This window comes from Pelophylax lessonae, assembly GCF_965119305.1.
Source record: "Pelophylax lessonae genome assembly, chromosome: 3".
NCBI lineage: Eukaryota > Metazoa > Chordata > Amphibia > Anura > Ranidae > Pelophylax > Pelophylax lessonae.
Genome location: NC_138770.1, coordinates 284400330 through 284423494, shown reverse-complemented (window position 1 = coordinate 284423494; position 23165 = coordinate 284400330). Strand labels below are relative to the sequence as shown.

The 23165-nt window shown below is 47.1% G+C and overlaps 1 protein-coding gene across 1 annotated transcript in view; it reads right to left on the bottom strand.

Moving 5' to 3' along the window:
- Positions 1-23165, bottom strand: part of RFC4 (replication factor C subunit 4) — a 115986-nt gene that overhangs the window by 25481 nt on the left and 67340 nt on the right. The window contains exons 4-5 of the mRNA XM_082251384.1: positions 12566-12685; positions 3753-3896 (exon numbers count right to left, since the gene is read on the bottom strand). Coding sequence (XP_082107510.1) covers positions 3753-3896; positions 12566-12685 — 264 coding nt within the window. The remainder of the gene's footprint in view (positions 1-3752; positions 3897-12565; positions 12686-23165) is intronic.

Genomic DNA, 23165 nt, shown 5'->3' with positions numbered 1-23165 from the left:
GTGTGCACTGACCACCAGGTGGTCGCATTGCAAACCTGCTTCACTGACGCTTGATGACTGACGCCCAGAAGACACTAAGCGCCCTAGTAGAGTGCTCCTTGACAGGGAAAAGAGGAACCTGATCCCTGATGCAATAGGACTGAACTACGGTCTGTCTGATCCATGGAAATGGTCGCAGAAGAAGCGGACAACCCTTTGCGAGGTCTGTCCGTGACCACAAACAGAGTGTGACTCCCTAAAAGACTCGTAGCTGAATGTACACCTTAATTGCCCAGACCACATCCAAGGCAAGCAAGGGAATTTCCTTCGGATGTTTAGCCTGGGACACAGGGAAGACAACACAATGTCTTCATTCAATCCTCATGTGGAATTGAGGGAAGGGGACCGCCTCGAAGGACGACACCATCAGTCCCAGGACTCTCATACAGGTCCGAAGGGATGACCATTTGCTGGAGAGCAACAGCTGAACCACAGTCATGAGTTTTTCCAGGGGAAGAAACACCCTGGCTGAGGACAAGTCCAAAGTCAGGCCCAGGTAGTCCAGTCTCATGGAAGGGACCAGGGACGACTTCTGAAGTTTCAGAATCCACCCACACTCCTCCAGAGTTCTCATTGTGATTTTCAGATGTCACCAACACCTTGGGAGAATTTGCATGTAGAAGCAGATCGTCCAGGTAACCCAGGACCAATATCCCCCGCTGCCGTAACAGCGCCAGGCCTGGAGCCAACACCTTCGTGAAGACCTGGGGAGCAGAGGCGAGACCAAAGGGCAACGCCACAAACTGATAGTGTTCCTCTCACACTGCAAAACTGAGAAACCGTTGGTGTCCTGCACAGATTTGGATGTGAAGGCAGGCATCTTTGAGAACAGATTCCATTTTGAATTTTTTAACTCGCACAAAGCAAATCAGTGCTTTCAGGTCCAGGATTGGACGCACCTTTCCTTCCTTCCTGGGAACCGTGAACAGGTTTGAATAAAAGCCCTGAAAACATTCCGCACAGGGAACCGGAACTATTACTCCCTGTTGTACCAGGTCCCGTACTGCCCCATAGAGCGCCAGCAAGCGATCCGGGGACAGTAAGGGGAAAAAAGCCTTACAGGCGGGACGAATCTAAACTCGATCTTGTAACCGGACCATATGACCTCTTGAACCCATTTTTCTGGTATCCGAGATAGTCACAGGTCCGGGAACCGGCAAAGACATCCCCCCACCCCAGATACGGGTGAGGGCGCACCTTCAGGCCGAAGTGGCCTTGTCCTCAGGTCTGGAGAAACTAGATTTCGGTTTGCCAAACCAGGGTCCCTTGGAACCACCCGAGGGAGTCTTGAAGGGCTTTGCCTTATCGACTGACCCTGAGGGACAAAAAAACTTCTTGTGTGCTGAAAAGGAGGGACCCCCATCTGCGACAGGGGTTACCCTTGTTAGCCTGCGCGAGAGAGGTGCTCTTACCCCCTGTGAGACCTTTGATAATGTCATCCAGAGTAGCCCCAAACATGCGATCTCCTTAAAAAGGTAAATCAGTCAAGGCCTTCTTTGAAGTCTGATCTGCAGACCAGCACTTCAACCAAATTATACGCCGGAGGGCCACTGCCGAAACCGATAGTTGGTCCAATATGGGAGCAGTATCCAGCACGGCATCGCAAACAAATTGCAGCCCCTGCACCAGTTGGTCCAACAGCTCCAGCTCCCCAAAGGCAGGAGGGAGACGTTTCCCCTCCAGGTCACGGCGTAGTAACTTAGCCCATTCAGCCAATGTTTGCGAGACAAAGGCAACTGTAAACACTGGTCTTAGTGTGGACCCCGCCAGGTAGCGTCTAGCAATTCGCTTAGGCACCCAAGGGGAACGCTTTGGGCGGTCCCATTCATTTTTTAGCATAGTGTCAAAATACACGGGAAAGGGTAAAAACTTTGCCGCTCTGGATGGCTTGTGAGTGCTAAACGTAACCTGCACCTCAGTCGCAGCTGCATCCTCCATTTTCAGAGTCTCACGCACAGATACAACCAGTGCGTCCACTAGTGCCTTGGCTTGCGTGGCATTAGAGGTAGAAATGTCATCCTCACTATCCGAGGAGACAGGGCACGAGGTAGCAGACCTGGCAGGGAGACCCGCGTCTGTGGTGGCTGAGTCAGACTCAGAATCTGAGACATCAGATGAGGCAGGGGTAGGTGAAGGGACACAAACCGTTCCAGGACCGCTGAAAGTGCATCTATTGACAGCTGGGATTCGGAGGGCCCTGCGGCCTCCTGGAGGGAGTCAGGTGGGGACACATGGTCTGCAGGGTCCATGTTGCACCAGGGGAACCCGTCAGTAAAAAGTAAAAAAAAAAAATCCCACCGCGCTACAGCGCCCCAACAGGTCAGGCAGAGCGCACTGGAGACCCCCAGCAGAGAGAGAGACCTCCCAGACTCACCACCCTACACCAAAAATGCACTAGGGAGGGGCTCCACCCACAAAAGACGCCTCCGAGAACTCCCATTCGGTGATTCCTGTTAGAAAAAAACACTGAAAAATGATGCCGGGTGTACCAAGATGGCCATCGCTTCATGCAGAGCACATGGGCTACAAGAAAATGGCGGCCTGTGGAGCTACAGAGGACCCCCCAGCCTCCTGAATGGGATAGATTGGAAGGTGGGCCCTGGAGCGACAGGTAGAACCCCCCATGTCCCATTATCCCCAGTAGTGAGGGGAGCAGTAGGTGGGGGGTGCGTGACAGAACCCGGGATTGAGAGGGTTTGACCGTCCCAGGGAGGGGCCCGCGCCCACCACAAAATCCACCTGGAGAATAGGGGGGTGGGGGGAATATTTACTCACCATACCGGAACAGGCGGGCGCCATCTCCTGACACAACCCATCTCCGCCGAAGTGGGGGGGGGGGGTGGGGGTTTTGTCTGTTGGCCAACTAGGAATGCTGCGACTTGGGCCTAGACCTGGTTGTGTGCGACCTGGCGAGTCGATTAACTCGCACGGTCAATCCCCCTACAGTGGGACTATGTGGTGGCGGGGCTAAGGTCTGCGCGCGCTCATTGGCCGGCTGGGGTGGCCACTGGATCTATACATCCAGCCCGTCACCCAGATCCAGCATAGTTGCTTGTAGATCTCACAGAAACAAATCCAGGGTAAAGCGAACTAAAAAAAAAAAAAAATGATCTAGAAAAAGCTTTGCCAGGACCAGAGATCCCAGCAAGGAACTAGGTCCTGACTAGGCAGATTAAAACTGACATCCTATAGTAAGGAGAGGGGTAAATCCCCTGGGACTGCCCATAGGCATAGCCAGAACTTTTTACTGCCTAGTGTCCTACTCCTGTAGGGAGCAGCCTAACCATACTGATATGGAGAACAGAGACTGCGTCCGTCAATGAACGATAGAGAACTCACAGTTGCTACTGTTAAAAATCCTTTCCTTCCGAAAATGCTAGTTGCCTTGCTGTCATGCTGTGTCTTTGTCTTTAATTCTTTGAACATAAAAGGTATGCAGATTAGGACTTCTGACTTACCTTTTTAATTTCCTTATTTAAATAAGTTTTCCAGGCCAGTGACCCAAAATGTTTAAACGCAGGATAGTCAGCATTTCATAAGAAAGGCCAGCAATGGTAACCCTCCCTCCCACCATTTCTTTTATGAATGGTTTACTTTGACAGCTCAAAAAAGGCAAACTTCCTGCCACTGCCAAAGCTCATTTTAGAATAACTAGGTGTCTAAGTACATGTTGCTGTCACTTTTTTATGATCGAAATACATCTATATTTTTACCTGCTGACGTAATTGCAAATGAGGCAGAATCGAGTTGTTTTAGACTCTTTCTCCATGGTGCGTCGCAGAGCAGCCTGTGCTGCTGATGTCATTGAGTCCGCTTCATCCAGAATAACAATCTTAAATGGAGGACAAGGTTTCCCACTACACAAAAACACAAAGCCATTTAGGACTAAACACAGAAAACAGTAATGCAAGGAAAACATATTTTTTCACTGCTAGAACAGCAAGGGGACACAATAGCAATTTTATGGTAAAATTTTGCATAAAGTAATAGCCTGGGGAAAAAAAAAAAAAAAAAAAACATCTGTTAGACTTACCGGTTACGGTGTTTCTACGAACCTTCCAGGACTGCAACACATGAGAGATGAGAGGCTCCACCCTACAGGAAACACAATCAGTTCACAGTTGTTAAAAGGCCCCACCCTTCCCCTTGTCCCTCAGTTGTAAAACAGTAGTTCTCCAGCCGATTCACAAGGGATGCTTAATTATTTAGGTACTCACACACTATATTTACATTCTTTCCTCACCCTTTTAACAGGGTGGGAAGAAGGCCTGCCGTCCTGGAAGGTTTGTAGAAACACCGTTACCGGTAAGTCTAACAGACGGTTTTCTCCTCTCACCTTCCAGGACGGAAGGTGAGAGGAGAAAACCTTCCGTCTGTAGGACCTTTCGGCCAAAGGCTAGGTCTTGCGGAGACAGCACCTCCACTCGGCAGTGCTTCAGAAACGTGTCATGGCTGGACCAAGAGGCTGCACTGCGAATCTGTTCCCAGGAAGCTCACGCTTTTTCAGCCCAGGAGGTTGTCAGTGCTCTGGTTGAGTGTGCTTTCAGTTTTGCTGGTGCAGGAATACCTGACACCCCATAAGACATGGTAATGGCTTGTCTGGTCCACCTAGAGACTGAAGGTTTGGACGCTTGCAGTCCCTTTCTTGGTTCAGAGTAGAGGATCAAAAGGTGATTAGATCTCCTTAACTCCCTGGTCCTCTGTAAATAAGTTGGGAGGCATCTCCTCACATCTAAACAACGAAATTTCATTTATTTTTCATTTCTAGGATTATTACAAAAGGATGGTAAAATTATTTCCTGCTTCCTGTGAAAGGAAAATGCTACCTTGGACAGATGTAGGGGATCTGGCCTGAGAGTAATCGTATCTGGGAAGATCAACATAAATGGTTCTTTAATTGAAAGATCTTCTAAGTCCCCTAACCTTCTGTGTCATGACAGCTAACAGGAAGGCTAGTTTTAGGAACAAAAACTTAAAGGGAACCTCTTCTATAGGTTCAAAAGGGCTTCTAGATAACACCTCTCGAACCCAAGTCAGGTCCCAAGGAGGGAACCTGTCTCTAGTGACAGGGGTAGCTCTATCCCTGGCCATCAAAAATCTTTTAACTAAAGGTTCTTTTGCAAGTCTCGTGTCTAGAAAAAACGCTATTTGTACCCGAAGGGTGTTAACCGCCACACCTTTTTCTACCCCATCTTGTAAGAAATCCAAGATTATGGGTACAGAGGCGGAAGGAATTTGCTTCTGCCTACTCCAGGTACAAAATGTTTTCCAAACTTTTAAGTATATTTTCCTCGTTATTGGTTTCCTGCTCAGGAGGTGTGTGTGTGTGTCTATCACTCTGTCTGAGCATCCCTTTAATCCAAGGATCTGGCGCTCACTAACCAGGCCATCAACTGGAAGAACTCCGGCCTGAGGTGCCAAACTGGTCCCTGCAATAGCAGGTCTAGGAGGTTCGAAGCTTCAAAGGGGGCGCCACTGATAACGCTTTCAGGGTCGCAAACCACGCCATCCTTGGCCACCATGGCGCAATCAGAAGGCAGCGAAGGCCCGGGGAACGACTGAGCTTCTGTAAAACTCGAGGTATAAGAGGGTGAAAGGCAAAGGCTAACTCGAACTGCCAAATCTGGGCTAGAGCATCCAGGCCCAACATCCCTATTTCCCACGAAAGGATAAAGAAACTCCTTACCTTTCTGTTTTGTAAACTGGCAAATAGATCTATTTCTGGGCAGCCGAATTTATTGACTAGTGTCTGAAAATACCTTGGGATTTAGGGCCCATTCTCCTTGTCTTACTGGATGGCGACTGAGGAAATCTGCTTCTGAGTTGCTTTCCTCTTTTATATGAATGGCCGACAGGGAGATTACTTTTCCTTCAGCCTAGCCTAGGATTTCCTGGGCTAGTACCAACAGGGGTCTGGATCTGGTACCCCCCCCCCCTTGGTGGTTCAGGTAAGCTACTGTTGTAGCAATGTTGGAGCAGACCTGAATTTCCATGCCTGAATTGAAACCCTCGAAGGCTCTTAGGGCTTTGCCCACTGCTCCGAGTTCTCTGAAGGTTGAAGGAGGCTTGGGTTACTTCCTTGTCCCAGATGCCCTGGGCTTGGGCTCCCTCTAGATGAGCCCATCACCCCCAGGTGCTTGCGTCTGTGGTGACCTTCAGAGGGCTCCACTGACCCCAAGGTCTGTCCTTTTCTAAATTGCTTGGTATTGACCACCACTCCAGGGAGGATTTTACCTGAGGGGTGAGGATTACACTTTCGTCCAGGGACTCAACCTTTTTGTCCCAGGAGGAAAGGTGGAAGAATTGAAGGTCTCGAGTGTAGCTGCGCCCAAACTACTGCTGGGATGCTGTCTGACATGAGCCCCAGAACTCTCAGGATCTCTCTCCTGGAGCACGAGGGGACGGCTATCAACCCTCTTACTGAAAAAACTACCTTCTCCACCTTTTCCCTTGGGAGGAAAAGACTTTGTACCATGAGTCTATCCGGTACCCTAAATAGGTCTTAACCTGGGCGAGCTCCAGGGATGACTTTTCCATGCTGATCAACCGGCCTAGCGTTTGTAGGACTGTTTACACCTTCTGGGCGTTAGATCTCACTTGGTCCGCTAGGAAATTTCGTCCCCTTCTCAGAGGACCTGGACAACACTTTAACCAGGCATGAGCCAAACAGTAAGGACCCTTCAAAAGGTAGCCCACAAAGCTTCACCTCTGAAGTTGCTTTCCCAAGCTTTAACCCAAATGGCTCATCTAGCTGAATTAATGAGAGCTCCGGTCTTAGCTGAGGCTATTACTGACTCGACTGCTGCATCGGCCAAGTAGGCGACCGCTTTCTCTATAACAAAGGAAATCCAGCAGGTCCTGGGACTTATTTCCCTGTGAAAGGTGTTTTGTAAGTTTTTGTATCCAGAAATCTGCATTCCTAGCAATGCAGGTTGCAGCCTGTGCTGGAGCTATAGTGGATGAGTTGGAATCCCAGGCTTTCTTTAACAGAGATTCTGACGATATTGGAAAAAAAATAAATTGCGATATTTTTTTTCCAACTATATATATATTGCGATATTGTGGGACCCGTCCTTTATATGGAGAAATATAAAGGAGGTTGGCTGCAGCCCACTTCAGAATATAACCCTGGAAGGGGTTATATAATAGATTATAAAAAGGAAGAGGAAGTGATTGGTGCTGCCAGTATATATGTGAAATACAATAAATAATCTATATTGACATGGTGTGTATACAAAAAGGGAAAAGTAGATGTATGTATGTATGTATGTATGTATGTATGTATGTATATGTAGAGGAAAATAAATTATTAATATATAAATATATAAATCACCTCTGAATTATTAATTTATTTTCCTCTACATACATACATCTACTTTTCCCTTTTTGTATACACACCATATCAATATAGATTATTTATTGTATTTCACATATATACTGCTACTGGCAGTGGTGTTAGGAGGCTGGAGCGGTGGATTAGAAAGGAGCACAGCCGCATACATTACATTACTCACTCGTGCAGGTTGCAGCCCGCCCCACATGTTCAGTCTCACTCTCCACCCTAGTTTTCTCAATGGCACATTCAGGGAGCCAATCAGGCCATGGGTAGCGGCACAGCGAATCAATCAGGTGTGCAGGCACGCGTGATTGGTTAGCTGTGCAGCTGCTCACGGCGTGATTGGTTGCCTGAATGTGCCATTGAAAAAACTAGGGCGGAGAGTGAGACTCACTGAACGTGTGGAGCGGGCTGCAGCCTGCAGTGGATTGGATGTGTGAGTTCTCCTCCGAGTCCCTGCCTAACACGGAAGTCTGCGAGTCCTCCTGTCCTCCTTCGAGTCCCTCCCCCTGCCTATGCAAATATCGTGACCTCGGCGATATGAATATCGCCTACGGCCACAGAACGATAGTCGATATCATATCGACTATCGTTCAGCCCTAATGCACACTATCCAACTTTTGTGGTTAGATTTACTTCAGATTTACCTTTTCTATGTAGTGCAAGGGCCTGCCTGATTACACACAAATTGAAAGTGTTTAGGTTTGACCTCATATTATATGGTTTTGGTAAGTCTAAAGGAAAAAGTCTTCAGAAAATCTTATAGTGTGTATGGCCCATTATGGCCCATGGCATCTCTGATATTCCCTGTGTCCTCAAAAGAGAGGTCAGACCTCTTAGTCACTTGAGACAGGGAAGCGTCCAATTTTGTACTCTTTAGGAATTTTTGCACCTCTACCTACTTAAAGGGGAATCTCCTTTTTCACGTCTTTGGTCTAACCAGACCTCTTTCAGGAAACTCCCATTTTTGAAGAATTAAATCTTTCAAGGATTGGTGAACAGGAAATACTTTGGATTGGTTTTTAACCAGTCCTTTATACATCTTATCCTGTGACGAAGTCTCCTTGCAGGGGTCTGGGATTTCTTCTGTAGCAAACGGCTTGAAGGAGTCCCTCCAGATTTTCCAGACTAAATAGATTTCTGTTCAATTTTATCTCCTTTGCCCCACTATCTGGGTCCACATCAACCTCCTTCCCAGAGCTAAGCTGAGACTTAGCCTGACTTTCTGCATTCCCTAGGTCTTCCTCTTCCCTTGCTTGAAAAGCAGATGGGCCTGCCTTGGAAAGTAAACTCTCCTGAGAAGGGCCCTCTTTAGGGGTTAGCTCATCCGGCTCTGCTACCTGGGGGAAGCTATAGAGGTGCGAAAGGACTGGACAGTGGCTAGCATTTCCTCCAGCACAGACCTAAGGAAATCTTTTATCAACCCTGAGGCCTCCTTACCAGCCAGTTTGTTAATACACCTGTAACAAAAGGGCTTGGAATGAGATCTGGGCAGTCTCTCCCTGCAATTACCACACTTCTTAGAGCAGCTAGTGCTAGCAGATACAGGGAGTGGTTTATCAGAGGCCTCCTGGGTTCCACCTGGGGATTCTTCAAGAGAAGAGGAGATAAACACAAGATCACTCTTCCTGCCCCACAATAACTTGGCTACAGGTCCCCCGATGGGGAGAGCATGGGAACTACCAGGGACTAAGCCTGACGCTGGTATTAGCCCCAACCAGGAGAAAACGGCACTTACCTAGCTCTGATATTCTCTTGCCTGCAGCCACCTGCACTGACCTTCCCTCCTCCTTCTCCATGAGGTTGGTTTGCGGCAGGTTTCAGGTCTTTGGCAGCTTTCTAGTTCTTTTGGGCTTGAGAGTCTGCCTTACCACCGCCATGCGGGTCCGGCGTCTCCTCCGTACTCGCTTTCCTCTTCCGGGTCGCACTGCGCATGCTTCGCCTTTCCTGCACAGACTGAGGCTTGGAGCTCGCTGATTCCAAGCCGCCGCTATGTCCGGTGGCCGAACACTGTCCGAATGGGGGGGGGGGGGGGGGGACAGGAGACCCCTGCTGAAAAGCAGGCACCAGGCTGTGACTGACTGCCTGTATCCTGGGGCAACCTGTGAGAAGCTTACAGGAAGGCGTGCAGGAAGAATGCGGCCTCACCAGCGTAGCTGTACCTGCCTCACAGGGGGACCATCCGACACAGCCTTCAGGTCAGAGAAATTTTTTTTTCCCTGTAGGAGAAACACAATCAACACTGAAGGACAAGGGGAAGGGTGGGGACTTTTAACAACTGTGAACTGATTGTGTTTCCTGTAAGGTGGAGCCTCTCATCTCTCATGTGTTGTTGTCCTGGAAGGTGAGAGGAGAAATAATGATGAAACCTGTTCTGCATCAGTATGCTTTTTGGGCTCCTGTGAAAATAGAAGGTAAGCAATGCAAAAAAATAATAGGATTTTTTTCTCCCTGTAAAATCCTATTTTTGGATGTCACTGAGGGACACAGGAAGTCCTAAACCTTTGGGTTATACGAACATCTATTTTTATGTAACCACTTGTCGACAGGTCAACGGTCATTTTACTGCTGGCCGGCAGCTTGAGCAGGCACCATGGTGTACCAGTACAACATTTCACTCATGCGCACTGGCACCCATAGCGTACTGCAGTGCTTGGCATCGGGCCAGTGAGCGGCCCAGATACCACGTGATCACTGTGCAATCACATTACACCTAGTAAACAACCAGTATGAATGGAATCCATTCATGACATCACTGTTTACTATTGTGTGTGATCTGTGATTGGTCACCAGTGATCATGTGGTACCGGGTCCAATCACAGCACCCTGTACTATGATAGCTGTGGCCAATCACAGCTTTACAATAGTAAACAATGGGTTATGAATGAAAGCCATTCATCACAGTGTGCTAAAAAAAAAAAAATCCCTGATCGCCAGATCCCTGATCCCCCAGAGTAGTACAGTATCACTATGGACTACTGTAATGAGAGTATGTCAAGGAAAAAAAAAAGTAAAAAAAAAATTGAATAATTTTTCTTTTTATACACACTGTTACCAGTCAGTATCCTTGATCACCGCCACACCAGTCATATGAGGACGCTGTACTGCGCTGGTGATCGTATGCAAAAAATAAAAATAAAAAATAGTGAAAAAAAGTTATTTCTTCATTTTCCGCACAAAATTGTGACAAAAAATGTACTTTAAAAACTTGCCATGCCTTATACTAAATACCTTGGAATGTCTACTTTCCAAAAAGGGATCATATGAGAGGTCCTGATACTGTCCTGATATTCAGGAAATGGGATAGGCCATCAGTACATCAGGATTGATACATTTTCAAATATACACTGTATATACTAGGGATGCACCGATCCGATATTAGTAATAGTACTAATAGTAATAGTAATAATACATAATAGCTGGATCAGGGGATCGGTAAAATTAAGAGATCCACGGGCCGATCCGGTTTTGCTCTTTACATATCTATGAGGGAGCAGAGAAAAGCTGTCAAAGAAGAAAAAAAAAAAGCCTCCTGCAAATGCCTGTCAGTCTCCCAGTTAAGTAAACACGATGAATACAATGTATCTTTTCGTTCTGTCTGCCAGAGGAGGGAAGTTTAACCTCTTAAATGCACAATTGTTATAAGGTATCTGCCGATACCGATTCTGAAGTATTTTGTTATAAGCTCACAAAACAGTACTTCCGGATCGGACTCGGGATCGGCGATTTCACAAAGCAAAAGATCAAGACCAAAAAAGTTGGATCTGTGCATCCCTAGTATATACCATAGTTTGTGGATTTCACACAGACTAAATAATATACATTGATTTGGGTTCTTTTTACCAAACCAATGTAGCAAAAAAAAGATTTTGGCCTAAATTTATGAAGAAAGATTTGTTTTCCAAATTTTTTTCGACAGAGACCAAGAACATTTGTTTGGTATTTTCTTGCTAATATAGCAAAAAAAAAAAAAAAAAAAAAACCCCAGTGGTGATTTAATACCACAAATGAAGGCTCTGTCTCAAGAAAATGGCATAAATGTAATTTGGGTAGTGTTGCATGACTAAGCAATTGCAAAATAAAGTAGCACAGTGCTGAATAGCAACAAACATTCCCTGGTCATGAAGGGGATGAAACTTCCGGAGTTCAAGTGGTTAAAAATGGTGTGGAGTTCCACCCATTTTAGTCACTGTAGATGTATGTAATCCCCTTTAAAACGACTTTTACCAATGGAAATTTTTTTTTTGTTGTTGCTAGTAAATACCTGATTTTCTGCTTTATTTATCCTCTTCTCACTTCCGGGTCCGGTCGGCGATTTCGTAATTCGGCGATTCGCAGTGTGTGCTGGGATTTATCTCAGAGCATGAAATCTCGCATTATTACACAGGAGATGAGCTGTACTGTGTGTTCTGCCCCGCCTCCGCCCCGCCTCCTCTCAGTGAGCTGTATGTATGTAGTGTATTGAGGCCGTGCTTCGCCCCGCCTCCTCTCAGTGAGAGAGGACTGAAAGCAATATATCCTCACTGAGCTCACTGAGAGGAGGGGGGGCGGAGCACAGCCTCAATACACTACATACATACAGCTCACTGAGAGGAGGCGGGGCGGAGGCGGGGCAGAGCACACAGTGCAGCTCATCTCCTGTGTAATAATGCGAGATTTCATGCAATCCCAGCACACACTGCGAATCGCCGAATAACGTAATCACCGACCAGACCCGGAAGTGAGAAGAGGATAAATAAAGCAGAAAATCAGGTATTTACTAGCAACAAAAAAAAAAAACTTTCCATTGGTAAAAGTCGTTTTAAAGGGGAGTTTACATACATCTATGTAATCCAATTTATTAGAAATGGGTGGAACTCCACTTTAAGGTTAACTCTATTGGAATAACCTTTTCACATTTCTAAGCATACACCAGTGACTACATGCACATAAGCTCACTGCCATTTATACTGAGGTGCAGATCTGCACCAAGTATAAGATTCAAATTATTAGGAAGCAGACTTACATTTTAATAGTAATTATGGATTAAAGCATTTTAAAAGCAATCCATATACAGATAACACGACAAGCAGTTCTCTCAGGGATGAAGTCTATGTTCCAGTGATGTTTAAGGTCTCAGAGGAACCCCCTTAAAAGGAAGTGAAAGCAGATCACAAACATGTGAGCAGAACAAAGAAATATGCTGCTTACTCAGTACGGCTGCCACCAACTGTGAGCTGAGAGAAATTTTTCACTTTCTCCCGAACCACTTGTATTCCTCTTTCATCAGAAGCATTTAACTCAAGCACGCGCTGCCGAAACAATTCAGGCCTGAAAATAAATTAAGAGTTACAAAAACTCATGTAAATAAACAAAAAAAAAAAAAAACAGCAAGTTTACCAATAACCAACAGTTCAGTATACCTGAAAAAAATCCATGCATCAATCCTTATGAAAGGAATATGTTTGTTAAGAGTGGTGCAGTCATATCCATACTATATTATAATGAAAAGGTTCTACTTTCACTTTTCAGTGAATGATTCTGCTTTTAGTCTTGAATGTAGCTAAACAAGGCATGCCCTAGCAGTAAATTTTCATCCACAGCACACATTCATTGGTCTTTCCTCTGTGAGATCCTACCTCCAAATATATATACACACAATGATCTTCCAGTAAGATCCATCCACAGATGCACATCAGCCTTTCTCCAGTGAGACCCCCTCTGCTAGTACATACATTAGTCCTTCTGTATCCTTCCCAAAGAAAACACAATTTCCAGTTACCCCTACAGATACTCTCCACTCTCAGTGTGCGTTAGAACACAACTTCCCCTGTGCTCCCCCAGGACACACACATCCCACTTCTCAGTATCAATGAGATCAACTTTCCAGTGCACAGAACTTAACTATGCAGTTTTTACACCAGCAGTGTACATGCAGTAACCCTTCGGTGACCAGTTGGTATGCGTATGTTAATTAAAGCCTTTGTAACAAGTCTCCAGTGTATGAGTTTTACTTAAGGCCCGTACACACTTGACAGAAACAGGACGAAATGTCCTCCGATTTTTCTCTCTCTTGCTCAGCGTTCATAACCGTTTTTATAAGACAGTGAGTAAATGTTCACAAAATTTCTCCTCCGATTTTTTTTTTTTTGGGACATTTGTTCCTAGACTTCTGGGTCGTCAGCAACTTCAGATCATGCGCGGTCTTTCGTATACGATTTTTCACGGACGTACTGCATACACATGAAACGCAAATTGGTCGCCTGGGAATGGACGATAAAAATTTTGGCGTTTGTCCCTCGGTTTTTTTTCGTTGAAAATGTCGGCATCGGCTGCTGAAAGTTGTGTACACACTAGCCGAAAATTGTACGATTTCACATCGGACAGGAATTTTCGGCAGATTTTTTACTAGTGTGTACCCCACTTTAAGTGATCAGCTGCCATGGAATGAGCACTAACCCTAGAGTCACCTATCCCCATCTTATAAACATTAACCCCTTAGTGATCAACCCCCCAGTGTGTGTGTTAAACCCTAAGTAATCAGTCTGCAGCGTATGTGCATTTTCCCCCTCAGTAACCAGACAGAAGCAGTAAATGACGAGCATACAGTGTAAATGCAAAAAGCCTGGAATGACCTGTCCACAGCATAGGAGAATAATCTCCTTATTTTCAGTCCCCAGCGTAGGAACATTAACCCTTCAGCACTTATTCCTCAGCATAAATATAATAACCCCTTGGAATCCAGCCCTCAGTGTGACAATGATACCCACAGCCTCAGCCTGTAGAAATTTTCCAGGCCAGAGGATACAATTCAAGTGCCAGCAGTCAGAGTGATCATTATCGGGGTCAGTTAAGTGCAGTTAACCCTTCACACACACAAACAGCTACCATAGGGTATTTTAATTAAAACATACAGTTCACAGAAACTGCTGTAACAATTCTGTCTTTTAGAAAATGTGACACTTACTGCCACACAGGCCGGAAGGTAAAAAGTTTTAAAATATGGTAGCATTCTTCAAAGACAGAAACAAAAGCAGATAAGAGCCTCTAAGTGCAGTAAGACAGTGTATTTTAATAAACCCAAAAGGGCTACTTACGATAGGTAAAAAAAACAGGCACATCAATAGGTGTTGGTCCAGAACGCCAGATGGAGTGAGCCACGGGAGCTGCTGGTACCACCAGGTAGAATGTGGAGGAAAAAGCCTGCCGAAGCCCTTCCTGAAGCAGGTGGAGTGCAGAATGGAACGCAGCGTCATGGGCAGCCAGGAGCGGGATGATTAGAGTCTGCTAAACTACACTAAGGCTGCATTCACACTTGAGCGTAGCGTTTTTGCGTGTTTTTTTACCGAGATTTTACCGCGATTTTCAGGCGTTTTTGGAGGCAGGCATTGACATCTATCAAAAACGCTGGTAATCAGCCCAAAAAGAAGCTCGTGTACTTTTTTCAGCTACAGGCGTTTTGCTTCAAGCGTTAAAACGCTCAGATGTGAACAGGGGCCATTTAAATGAATGGGGTTTTACTTGTTGGGCGTTTTGGAACTTTTTTTTTTAGCGTTTTTGGAGCTGAAAAACGCTCCAAAACGCCCAGGTGTGAATGGAGCCTAAGAAGCCTGCTCTAGTGCCTTTGACAGTTTTGGACTTACTATGGACTTATACCTTATAACTACACTTCTTGCTTATTAGGTATTATGACCTTTTCTTCAAAGAGGCACAGATTCCTTAGGTTCTCGTCAGCATTTGGAGAATCAGCTTAATTTAAATATTTTTAATTAAAAAAAATAGCCCAAGAAAACATTTACAGAAAAAGATATTACAAATTTTACAATAAAATTGATTAAGTGAAAACTTCATCTGGTCTATGGTTTCGGCACAGTCCAATTCACTGCAGCAGTCCGATTCTGGTCCTCAGAGATGACACTTCGCATTTCTAAAGTTTTGATGGAAAATGGAAAGCTCCTGAGCTGCAGATGCAGCCATCTTTTCTGGCCCATGTGGTGGGTGGTTACAAAAGTGATATAACCAGTGAAAAGGTTGGCGGAATATGCTGAAGGGGTTTCTTTTACAATAGTTCAATAGACACCTTCTCCATGGCAGTTTCCTCAATACTTCCAGATAACCATATTTTACAGTGCAATAACCAACATATTATTGCAGAGAATAAAATCATGACAACATATTATTGCAGAGAATGAAATCATGACAGACATCAGACTTGCAGCTGTGGCCAAAAGATTTGAGAATGACACAAATATAAAATTTTCACCAAGTCTGCTGCTTCAGTGTTTTTAAATCTTTTTGTCAGATGTTACTATGGTATACTAAAGTATAATTAAAAGCATTTCATAAGTGTCAAAGGCTTTTATTGACAATTACATTAAGTGTATGCAGAGAGTCAATATTTGCAGTGTTGACCCTTCTTTTTCCAAGACGTCTGTAATTCACCCTGGCATGCTGTCAATCAATTTCTGGGCCAAATTCTGACCGATGGCAGTCCATTCTTGCATAATCAAAGCTTGGAGTTTGTCAGAATCTGGGTGGGGGGGTGGGGTTCAACCACCTCTTGAGGATTGTCCACAAGTTCTCAAGGGGATTAAGATCTGGGTCCTGGCCATGGTTATTTTTGCCTTACGGCAAGCTGCTCCATCATGCTTGAAAAGGCATTGTTTGTCAGCAAACTGTTCTTGGATGGTTAAGAGAAGTTGCTCTCGGAAGAGGTTTTTATACCATTCTTTAATTTTGTCTGTGTTCTTAGACAAAATTTTGACTCCACTCCCTTGGCTGAGAAGCAACTCCACACATGAATGGTCTCAGGCTGCTTTACTGTTGGCATGACACAATACTGATGGTTGCGCTCACCTTTTCTTCTCCGGACAAGGTTTTTTAATGGATGCCCTAAACAATCTTAAAGGGGATTCAGAGAGAAAATAACTTTACCCCAGTCCTCAGCAGTCCAATCCCTTTACCTTTTGCAGAATATCAGTCTGTCCCTGGTGGTTTTCCTGGAGAGAAGTGGCTTCTTTGGTGCCCTTCTTGACACCAGGCCATCCTCCAAGTCTTCTCCTGACTGTGCATGCAGATGCACTCACACTTGCCTGCTGCCATTCCTGAGCTGAATCAACTGTAGGAGAGGGTCCTGGCACTTGCTAGATTTTCTTGGGCACCCTGAAGCCTTCTTCACAAATGCAGTGTAAGTTTTTTTTTATGGAATTAAGGTAATTTTCTTGGCAAAAAGAGGAACTTTGTAATTAATTGCAATTAATCTGATTACTCTTCAGAACGTTCTGGAATATATGCAAGTTGCCATCATAAAAAATGAGGCAGCAGACTTTGTGAAAGTAATATTTGTTTCATTCTCAAAATTTTTGGCACTTTCTCTACTATGGATTTTATGTATGGATTTCTCAGGAGAAGTAAAGTGTCTCATCAGTTTGCTGCACCTCATAATATTGGGGTGTCTGGTATTAAGTCGGTATTTCTTCTTCTTTCTTTTACCATGTTTTCATTGAAAGTTTTCAGAAAAAAATGAATTTTTGTAAAATCCTACCGTAAAATTCCTTTCTCTGAGTCCTCCGACAGTCGCCGCCCACTCATACAGTCTTCACCAATGGGGTATTGACTTTCTCTCCTTAGGAGTAGCTAGGCATAAGACTTGTTAAAACAAAAGCATTTACATAGACACACCCATGGGGGATGTCCCACTGGTCCAATACCCCCCTGCAATAGCCATCCCAACTAAGTTTGGTAGCAAGCAGTATAAGAACCCCAAAAGAGGGGCGGCGACTGTTGGAGGACTCAGAGAAAGGAATTTTACGGTAAGATTTTACAAAAAAATCAGTTTTCTCTTACGTCCAGTCTTCACCCATGGGGATGTCCCAAAGCAGTGTAGACATGAGGGGTGGGAAACACAACCGTCAGAAAAGGCAACGCAGTACCCACATCAGAGAAAGGAACCTTACGTGAACAGCAAGGGAACCTTCTGGGCAACAAAAAAGCTCAAGAGGAGCAACAACCCAGGAAAGCAAATAACCAAGGGGGTAAACAACCCCAACAGCCAGGGACCCACACAAAAGGAGGCATCAGCTGATGCCAGAACATCAATTTTGTAGAATTTGGAAAAGGTGTGCACCGACGACCAAGTCGCAGCCTTGCACACCTGGGGTCACCGAGGCCTGATACCGGAAAGCCCAGGACGCACTCACCGACCTGGTAGAGTGCACCTTGACAGGGAAGGGTGGTACCCATTCCTTCAACGAATAGGCCTGAACAATTGTCTGTCTGATCCATTTTGCAATGGTCGCCGTAGACGCAGCCATACCCTTCCGAGGTCCCTCAGGAAGGACAAAAAGAGAATCCGATTTTCGAAAGGATTCAGTCGACGACAGGTAAACCCTGATCGCCCTGACAACATCCAAAGAATGCAAGGCAATCTCCTTAGGATTCGCACAGAGGGAAGGTAAAACAATGTCCTCATTGAGGTGAAAATCCAAAACCACCTTTGGAAGAAAGGACGGGTTAGATCATAAGATCACCTTATCCCTATGAACCACCAGGTAAGGGGAGCGGCAAGACAACGCCGCCAACTCCGACACTCTGCGAGCAGAAGTGATCGCTACCAGAAAGGCAACCTTTTTAGACAGCAGAGGTAACGAAATTTCCCTGATGTTTCCAAACGGGGAACGTTGTAACACGGACAGAACCAAGTTTAAGTCCCATGGAGGTAGAGGCTCCCTTCTAGGAGGGGCCAAGTGACGCACACCTTGAATAAAGGTGCGAATAAAAGAATTAGACGCCACAGGGCGCTGAAAAAGAACAGCCAGTGCAGATACCTGGCCCTTAATCATGGCCAACGCAAGGCGCTGGTCCACACCAGACTGGAGGAAAGCCAACACTCTCGCCACCGAGTACGAACGAGGAGAGAAACCCCTGGACTCACACCAGGCAAAATAAGCTTTCCATGTACGGTAATAAATCTTACCAGACGAGGCTTTTCTAGCCTTGAGTAAGGTAGGAATGACCTCTGAGGAGAGACCCCCGTCTCTCAGGACCTGGCTTTCAACAGCCATGCCGTTAAAGCCAGCGACTGTAAAGCAGGATGGAAGATCGGTCCCCGAGACAGCAGATCTTCTCACATCGGCAGCCGCCATGGAGGCTCGACGGGCAGGTGAACGATGTCCGCGTACCCGGACCGGCGTGGCCAGTCCGGCGCCATCAGAATCACCAGTGTTTGTTCCGAGATCAACTCTAGCCGAGACGCGAACAGATCCACATCCGGGGACCCCCACTTCGCACACAGCATTTGAAATACCTCCGGGTGCAGGGACCATTCCCCCTGGTCCAGAGTCTGGCGGCTCAGATAATCGGACTGCCAATTCTCTACCCCCGGAATGTGAACTGCCGATATCGCCAGGCCATGAGTCTCGGCCCAAGACAGAATACTGGTTACTTCCTGGGCCGCCCGGGCACTCCAGGTGTCCCCTTGGTGGTTGATGTACACCACCGCAGTGGCATTGTCCGTCTGCACCCGTATAGGACGGCCCTGAAGACGATCCGACCAGTGGAGCAGGCACAGCCTGATCGCTCTCAATTCCAATATGTTTATCGGAAGGGAGGATTCCTCCTCCGACCAAGTGCCCTGGGCAGATAGGTTGCCCAGGACGCCACCCCAGCCCAACAGGCTGGCATCCGTGGTAATCACCGTCCATAGTAACGACCGGAAGGATTTTCCTTCCGAAACGGCCAGGGACTGAAGCCACCACAAGAGATCCATTCTGGTTTGGCTACTCAAGAGACACTCTCAGGTCCAAGGACTGAGGTAGTCTGTCCCACCTGGCCAGGATCTCCGCTTGGAGAGACCGCGTGTGAAACTGTGCAAATGGTATCGCCTTGAAGGCTGATACCATCAACCCCAGGGACCGCATACAGGTCCTGAGTGACGAGGATTCGTTGTCCCTGAGGGACCTGACCTTGGACTGCAGGGTCCGGAGCTTGTCCTCCGGTAAAAACACCCTTGCTTGAGCAGAGTTCAGAACCATTCCCAAATACGGGAGACGAACCGAAGGAGACAAGGTCGACTTCTGAACGTTGATGGTCCAACCGAACTCCTGGAGCGTCTGGACCGTAGTGGACAGATCGCGCAGCAGGCTCTGACTGGCACTCGATCTTAACAGGAGATCGTCCAGATATCCCAAGACCGCAATGCCCTGTGCCCGCAACAGTCCCAGAACAGGCGCCAACACTTTGGTAAAGACCCTTGGTGCCCAAGCGAGACCAAAAGGTAACGCCACAAACTGAAAATGATCCTCCGCTATAGCAAACCGGAGGTACCTCTGATGACCCTCGAAAACGGGGATGTGTAGATACGCATCCTTCAGGTCGATAGGCCACCTTCAGGCCACCACCGAGCGGAGCGATTACACGCGGAACTTTCGAAAGCAACACGAATCGGTTCAGAGCTTTCAAGTCCAGAATCGGACGCACTTTGCCCTCCTTTCTGGGCACAGTGAACAGATTTGAGTAAAACCCTCAAAACCTGTCCCGATGAGGCACCAGGACGATTACCCCCTGAGCGAGGAGATCCTGCACCGCTTGATGCAGGTCCTGTAACCGCCCTGGGGTCAAATGAAGATTTGAGGGAAAGAATCTGTCTGCCGGCCGTGAAAGAAATTCGATCTTGTACCCTGATCGAATGATTTCCTGAACCCACCTGTCCGGAACTCGGAGCAGCCAAGGTTGGAGGAAACCGTGCAAACGTCCCCCCACCCCTGAAATAAGTGAGGGCGCCCCTTCAGGCAGAGGCGGACTGAGCCGCCGCATCAGCTTGGCCGGATTTTTGTTTGCCGGCCCAGGGCTTTCTCTGGCCACTCTGGCCCTTTAAGGGTTTCCCCTTGTACTGTGCCTTGAAGGCACGAAGGGACCCCTGATTAGGTTATAAGGCGGGACCCCGCTTGCCGCGGAAAAACTTGCCCTTAGGATTCTGGGGCAGCAGAGTGCCCTTGCCCCCAGTGACTCCCTTAACCAATTAATTCAGGGATTCACCAAAAAGACGAGACCCCGCATAGGGAATATCAGCCACCGACTTTCTGGATTTCTGGTCGGCCGACCAGCTCTTCAACCATATCAGTAGACGGTTAAGCACCGCGACACTGGACAGGCACGCAGCCAATGGGGCATTTAAGGCCGAATCGCACAAATACATGACCCCTTGATAAATTTGGTCCACCATCTCCATGGTAGTGGGGGGCAGAATCAGCCACGAGAGTGCGTCTGAGCACCTTGGTCCAATCCGCCACAGCCTGAGCCGCCATGACAGAGGCGAAAATAGGCTTTAGCATGGAACCCACCACCACGTAGGTGTGGCGGGCAAGAGATTCCAGCCTCCTATCCGTAGGATCCCTAAATACCGGAGAATCTTCGGTGGGAACCAGAGTAGCTTTGTTCAATCTGGCTACAGTGTGATCCACTTGAGGAGCCACACACCAGCGTGCAACCGTAGTAGACGCAAAAGGGAAGAGAAGTTGAAACCTTTTAGGCACCGTGAAGGTGTGTTTCAAATTGCGCCATTGCTCATTCACAGTGTGATGAAACTCAGCAGGGCAAGGAAAAACCTGCGCCATCTTGCGGGTCCTGTGTGTGCCAAAAGAGGACACAATGCCCGGAGGATTGGGCTCATCCTCTAAATGTAGTGTTTCTTTAATGGCAGAAATCAGCGCATCCATAGCTGCGCGTTCCTCAGGCGTCCCAGGGGGGGGGGGGGAATTCATACACCCCTGTAACCTCCGCCTCCCCCTCAGACTCTTGCGGGTCCTGAGAAGAGCGAGACCCTGGGGTACGCTACCTACAGCAACCATGTCACATTCAGAGACAGAAGAAAAAGAAACCCTAGGCCTTTTTCTAGCAGCACGTTCAGTCATCAGCACATCCATTTTGGACACCAAAGTCGCCACTACAGCAGCCAAATTAGTCAGGGTAGAGGATTCAGAGGAACTTGAATCCCCCACCAAGGCTGGAGGGAATTTGCTGTCCTTGGATTCCATTGCAAAAAAGTTTTTTTTTTTTTAAGGTACTGGCCCTTTAAGCGCGCCGCGGACCCCACAGCACACCGCTACAAAGACTGTGGAACACAGACCCCCCGCAGGGACAAACTGAAAGCCAGGAAGATTGCACAAGGGAGGAAAGAAAGGACAGCAGAACAGAGCCCCACAAGTGTGTTACCACCGCAGTCGGTCGCTCCTGAGTGAAGGAAGGAAGTGATGTCACCGCCAGAGACTGAACTGAGACTGCAGGCTAAGGAAACATGGATGCCTTTGTAAAGTAATGGGAGGCTTCGGCAAAATGGCCGCCGACATGTGCTCAGAACAATAGTTTGCCACACACAAGATGGCGCCGCAAGGCGCCAAAATACACTACATACAATGCTGTATAAGCGCCCACAGTGAAGCCAGACATGCTGCCCACACCTAAAATGGCGGACCGGCAGTTTTTAACCCCGCATCGGTCGCCGCACGTGTCTGTACCTCCAAGCACCCTAAAGTGACACAGGAGAAGGATCCCCCAAAACCCCACACAGCGCTGGCTGTGAGAAAAAAAACCCCCGCAGGGACCAGGATCAGGGAGCCCAAAACGCACAGACATAGGAGACACCACAGACACACAGGACTGCCGACCCCAGACAGAGGCCCCACACAGTGTACTTGCCTGTACCCGATGGAGTGGGGTGCCTCATATCAAATGGAAAACCACCCGCCCTCAGATGGCAGGGGAGTGCCACCAGCCAAAAACGCAGGACACCAGCAGTGCACGGACGAACCGTGCATGTGTCCGGTGAGGTAGCCACCTCACAGGCTGCATCCCTGAGGACAGGGATGGGTCGTTTGCGAGGCCAGGGCGAACACATAGCCTGCTAAACGCTCAATGGCGGGCTGGGATTCCATCTGACCCTCTGTCCTGGAGAACCAGGACGGCCAGTCCGATTTCCAGCTCCGCAAACGCCGTCTTCATCCAAAGATCCGACTAACGCTGACAAAATAAACAGCTAGTAATGCAAAGAAAAAATTGAGAATAAAATCATAAAAAAAGAAGGCGGCGGCTGAGACTGTAGCCCCAGCACAGGGAAGCCTATCTATTCCTGAACTAGGCAGAAGACTAACTGAGTTGGGATGGCTTTTGCAGGGGGGTATTGGACCAGTGGGACAGCCCCCATGGGTGTGTCTATGTAAATGCTTTTGTTTTAACAAGTCTTATGCCTAGCTACTCCTAAGGAGAGGAAGTCAATACCCCATTGGTGAAGACTGTATGAGGGGCGGCGACTGTCGGAGGACGCAAGAGAAAAAGTAATTACAAACATTTAATGAGAACATTATCCAAATTCCTTGCAAGGAAGGGTAAGAACATAGCCGCAAGGTTTAACATCTTCAATTTGATAAAAACGCGGACAGCGAAAGTCATACTATGAGGATGTTAGATGGGGGGTTGGATTCACCACCGGAAGGAGATACCGCAATGTTCACCACATTTCCGTACACCCCTAAAGGGAGCAAGCTGTGTCCGGATGGGTGAGTAACCAGTTCCCTTCTCCCGGGGCTCCCCATCTACCTTATGTTCTAAGAGCATTTGTACAACACATGTTATATAAATCGTTGTGTTCGGTATTTCTTATACATTCATATAGACTCTTGATGTGAAAGTAACTTATATCAGGATTTATAAATTAGAGATTTTTAGAGAAAGGCTGTATGAAATGGGCAGTGCCACATCAAGTAGAGCCAGACTTAACTGTTTACTTCAATGAATGACTTTATAACGACCAATTATG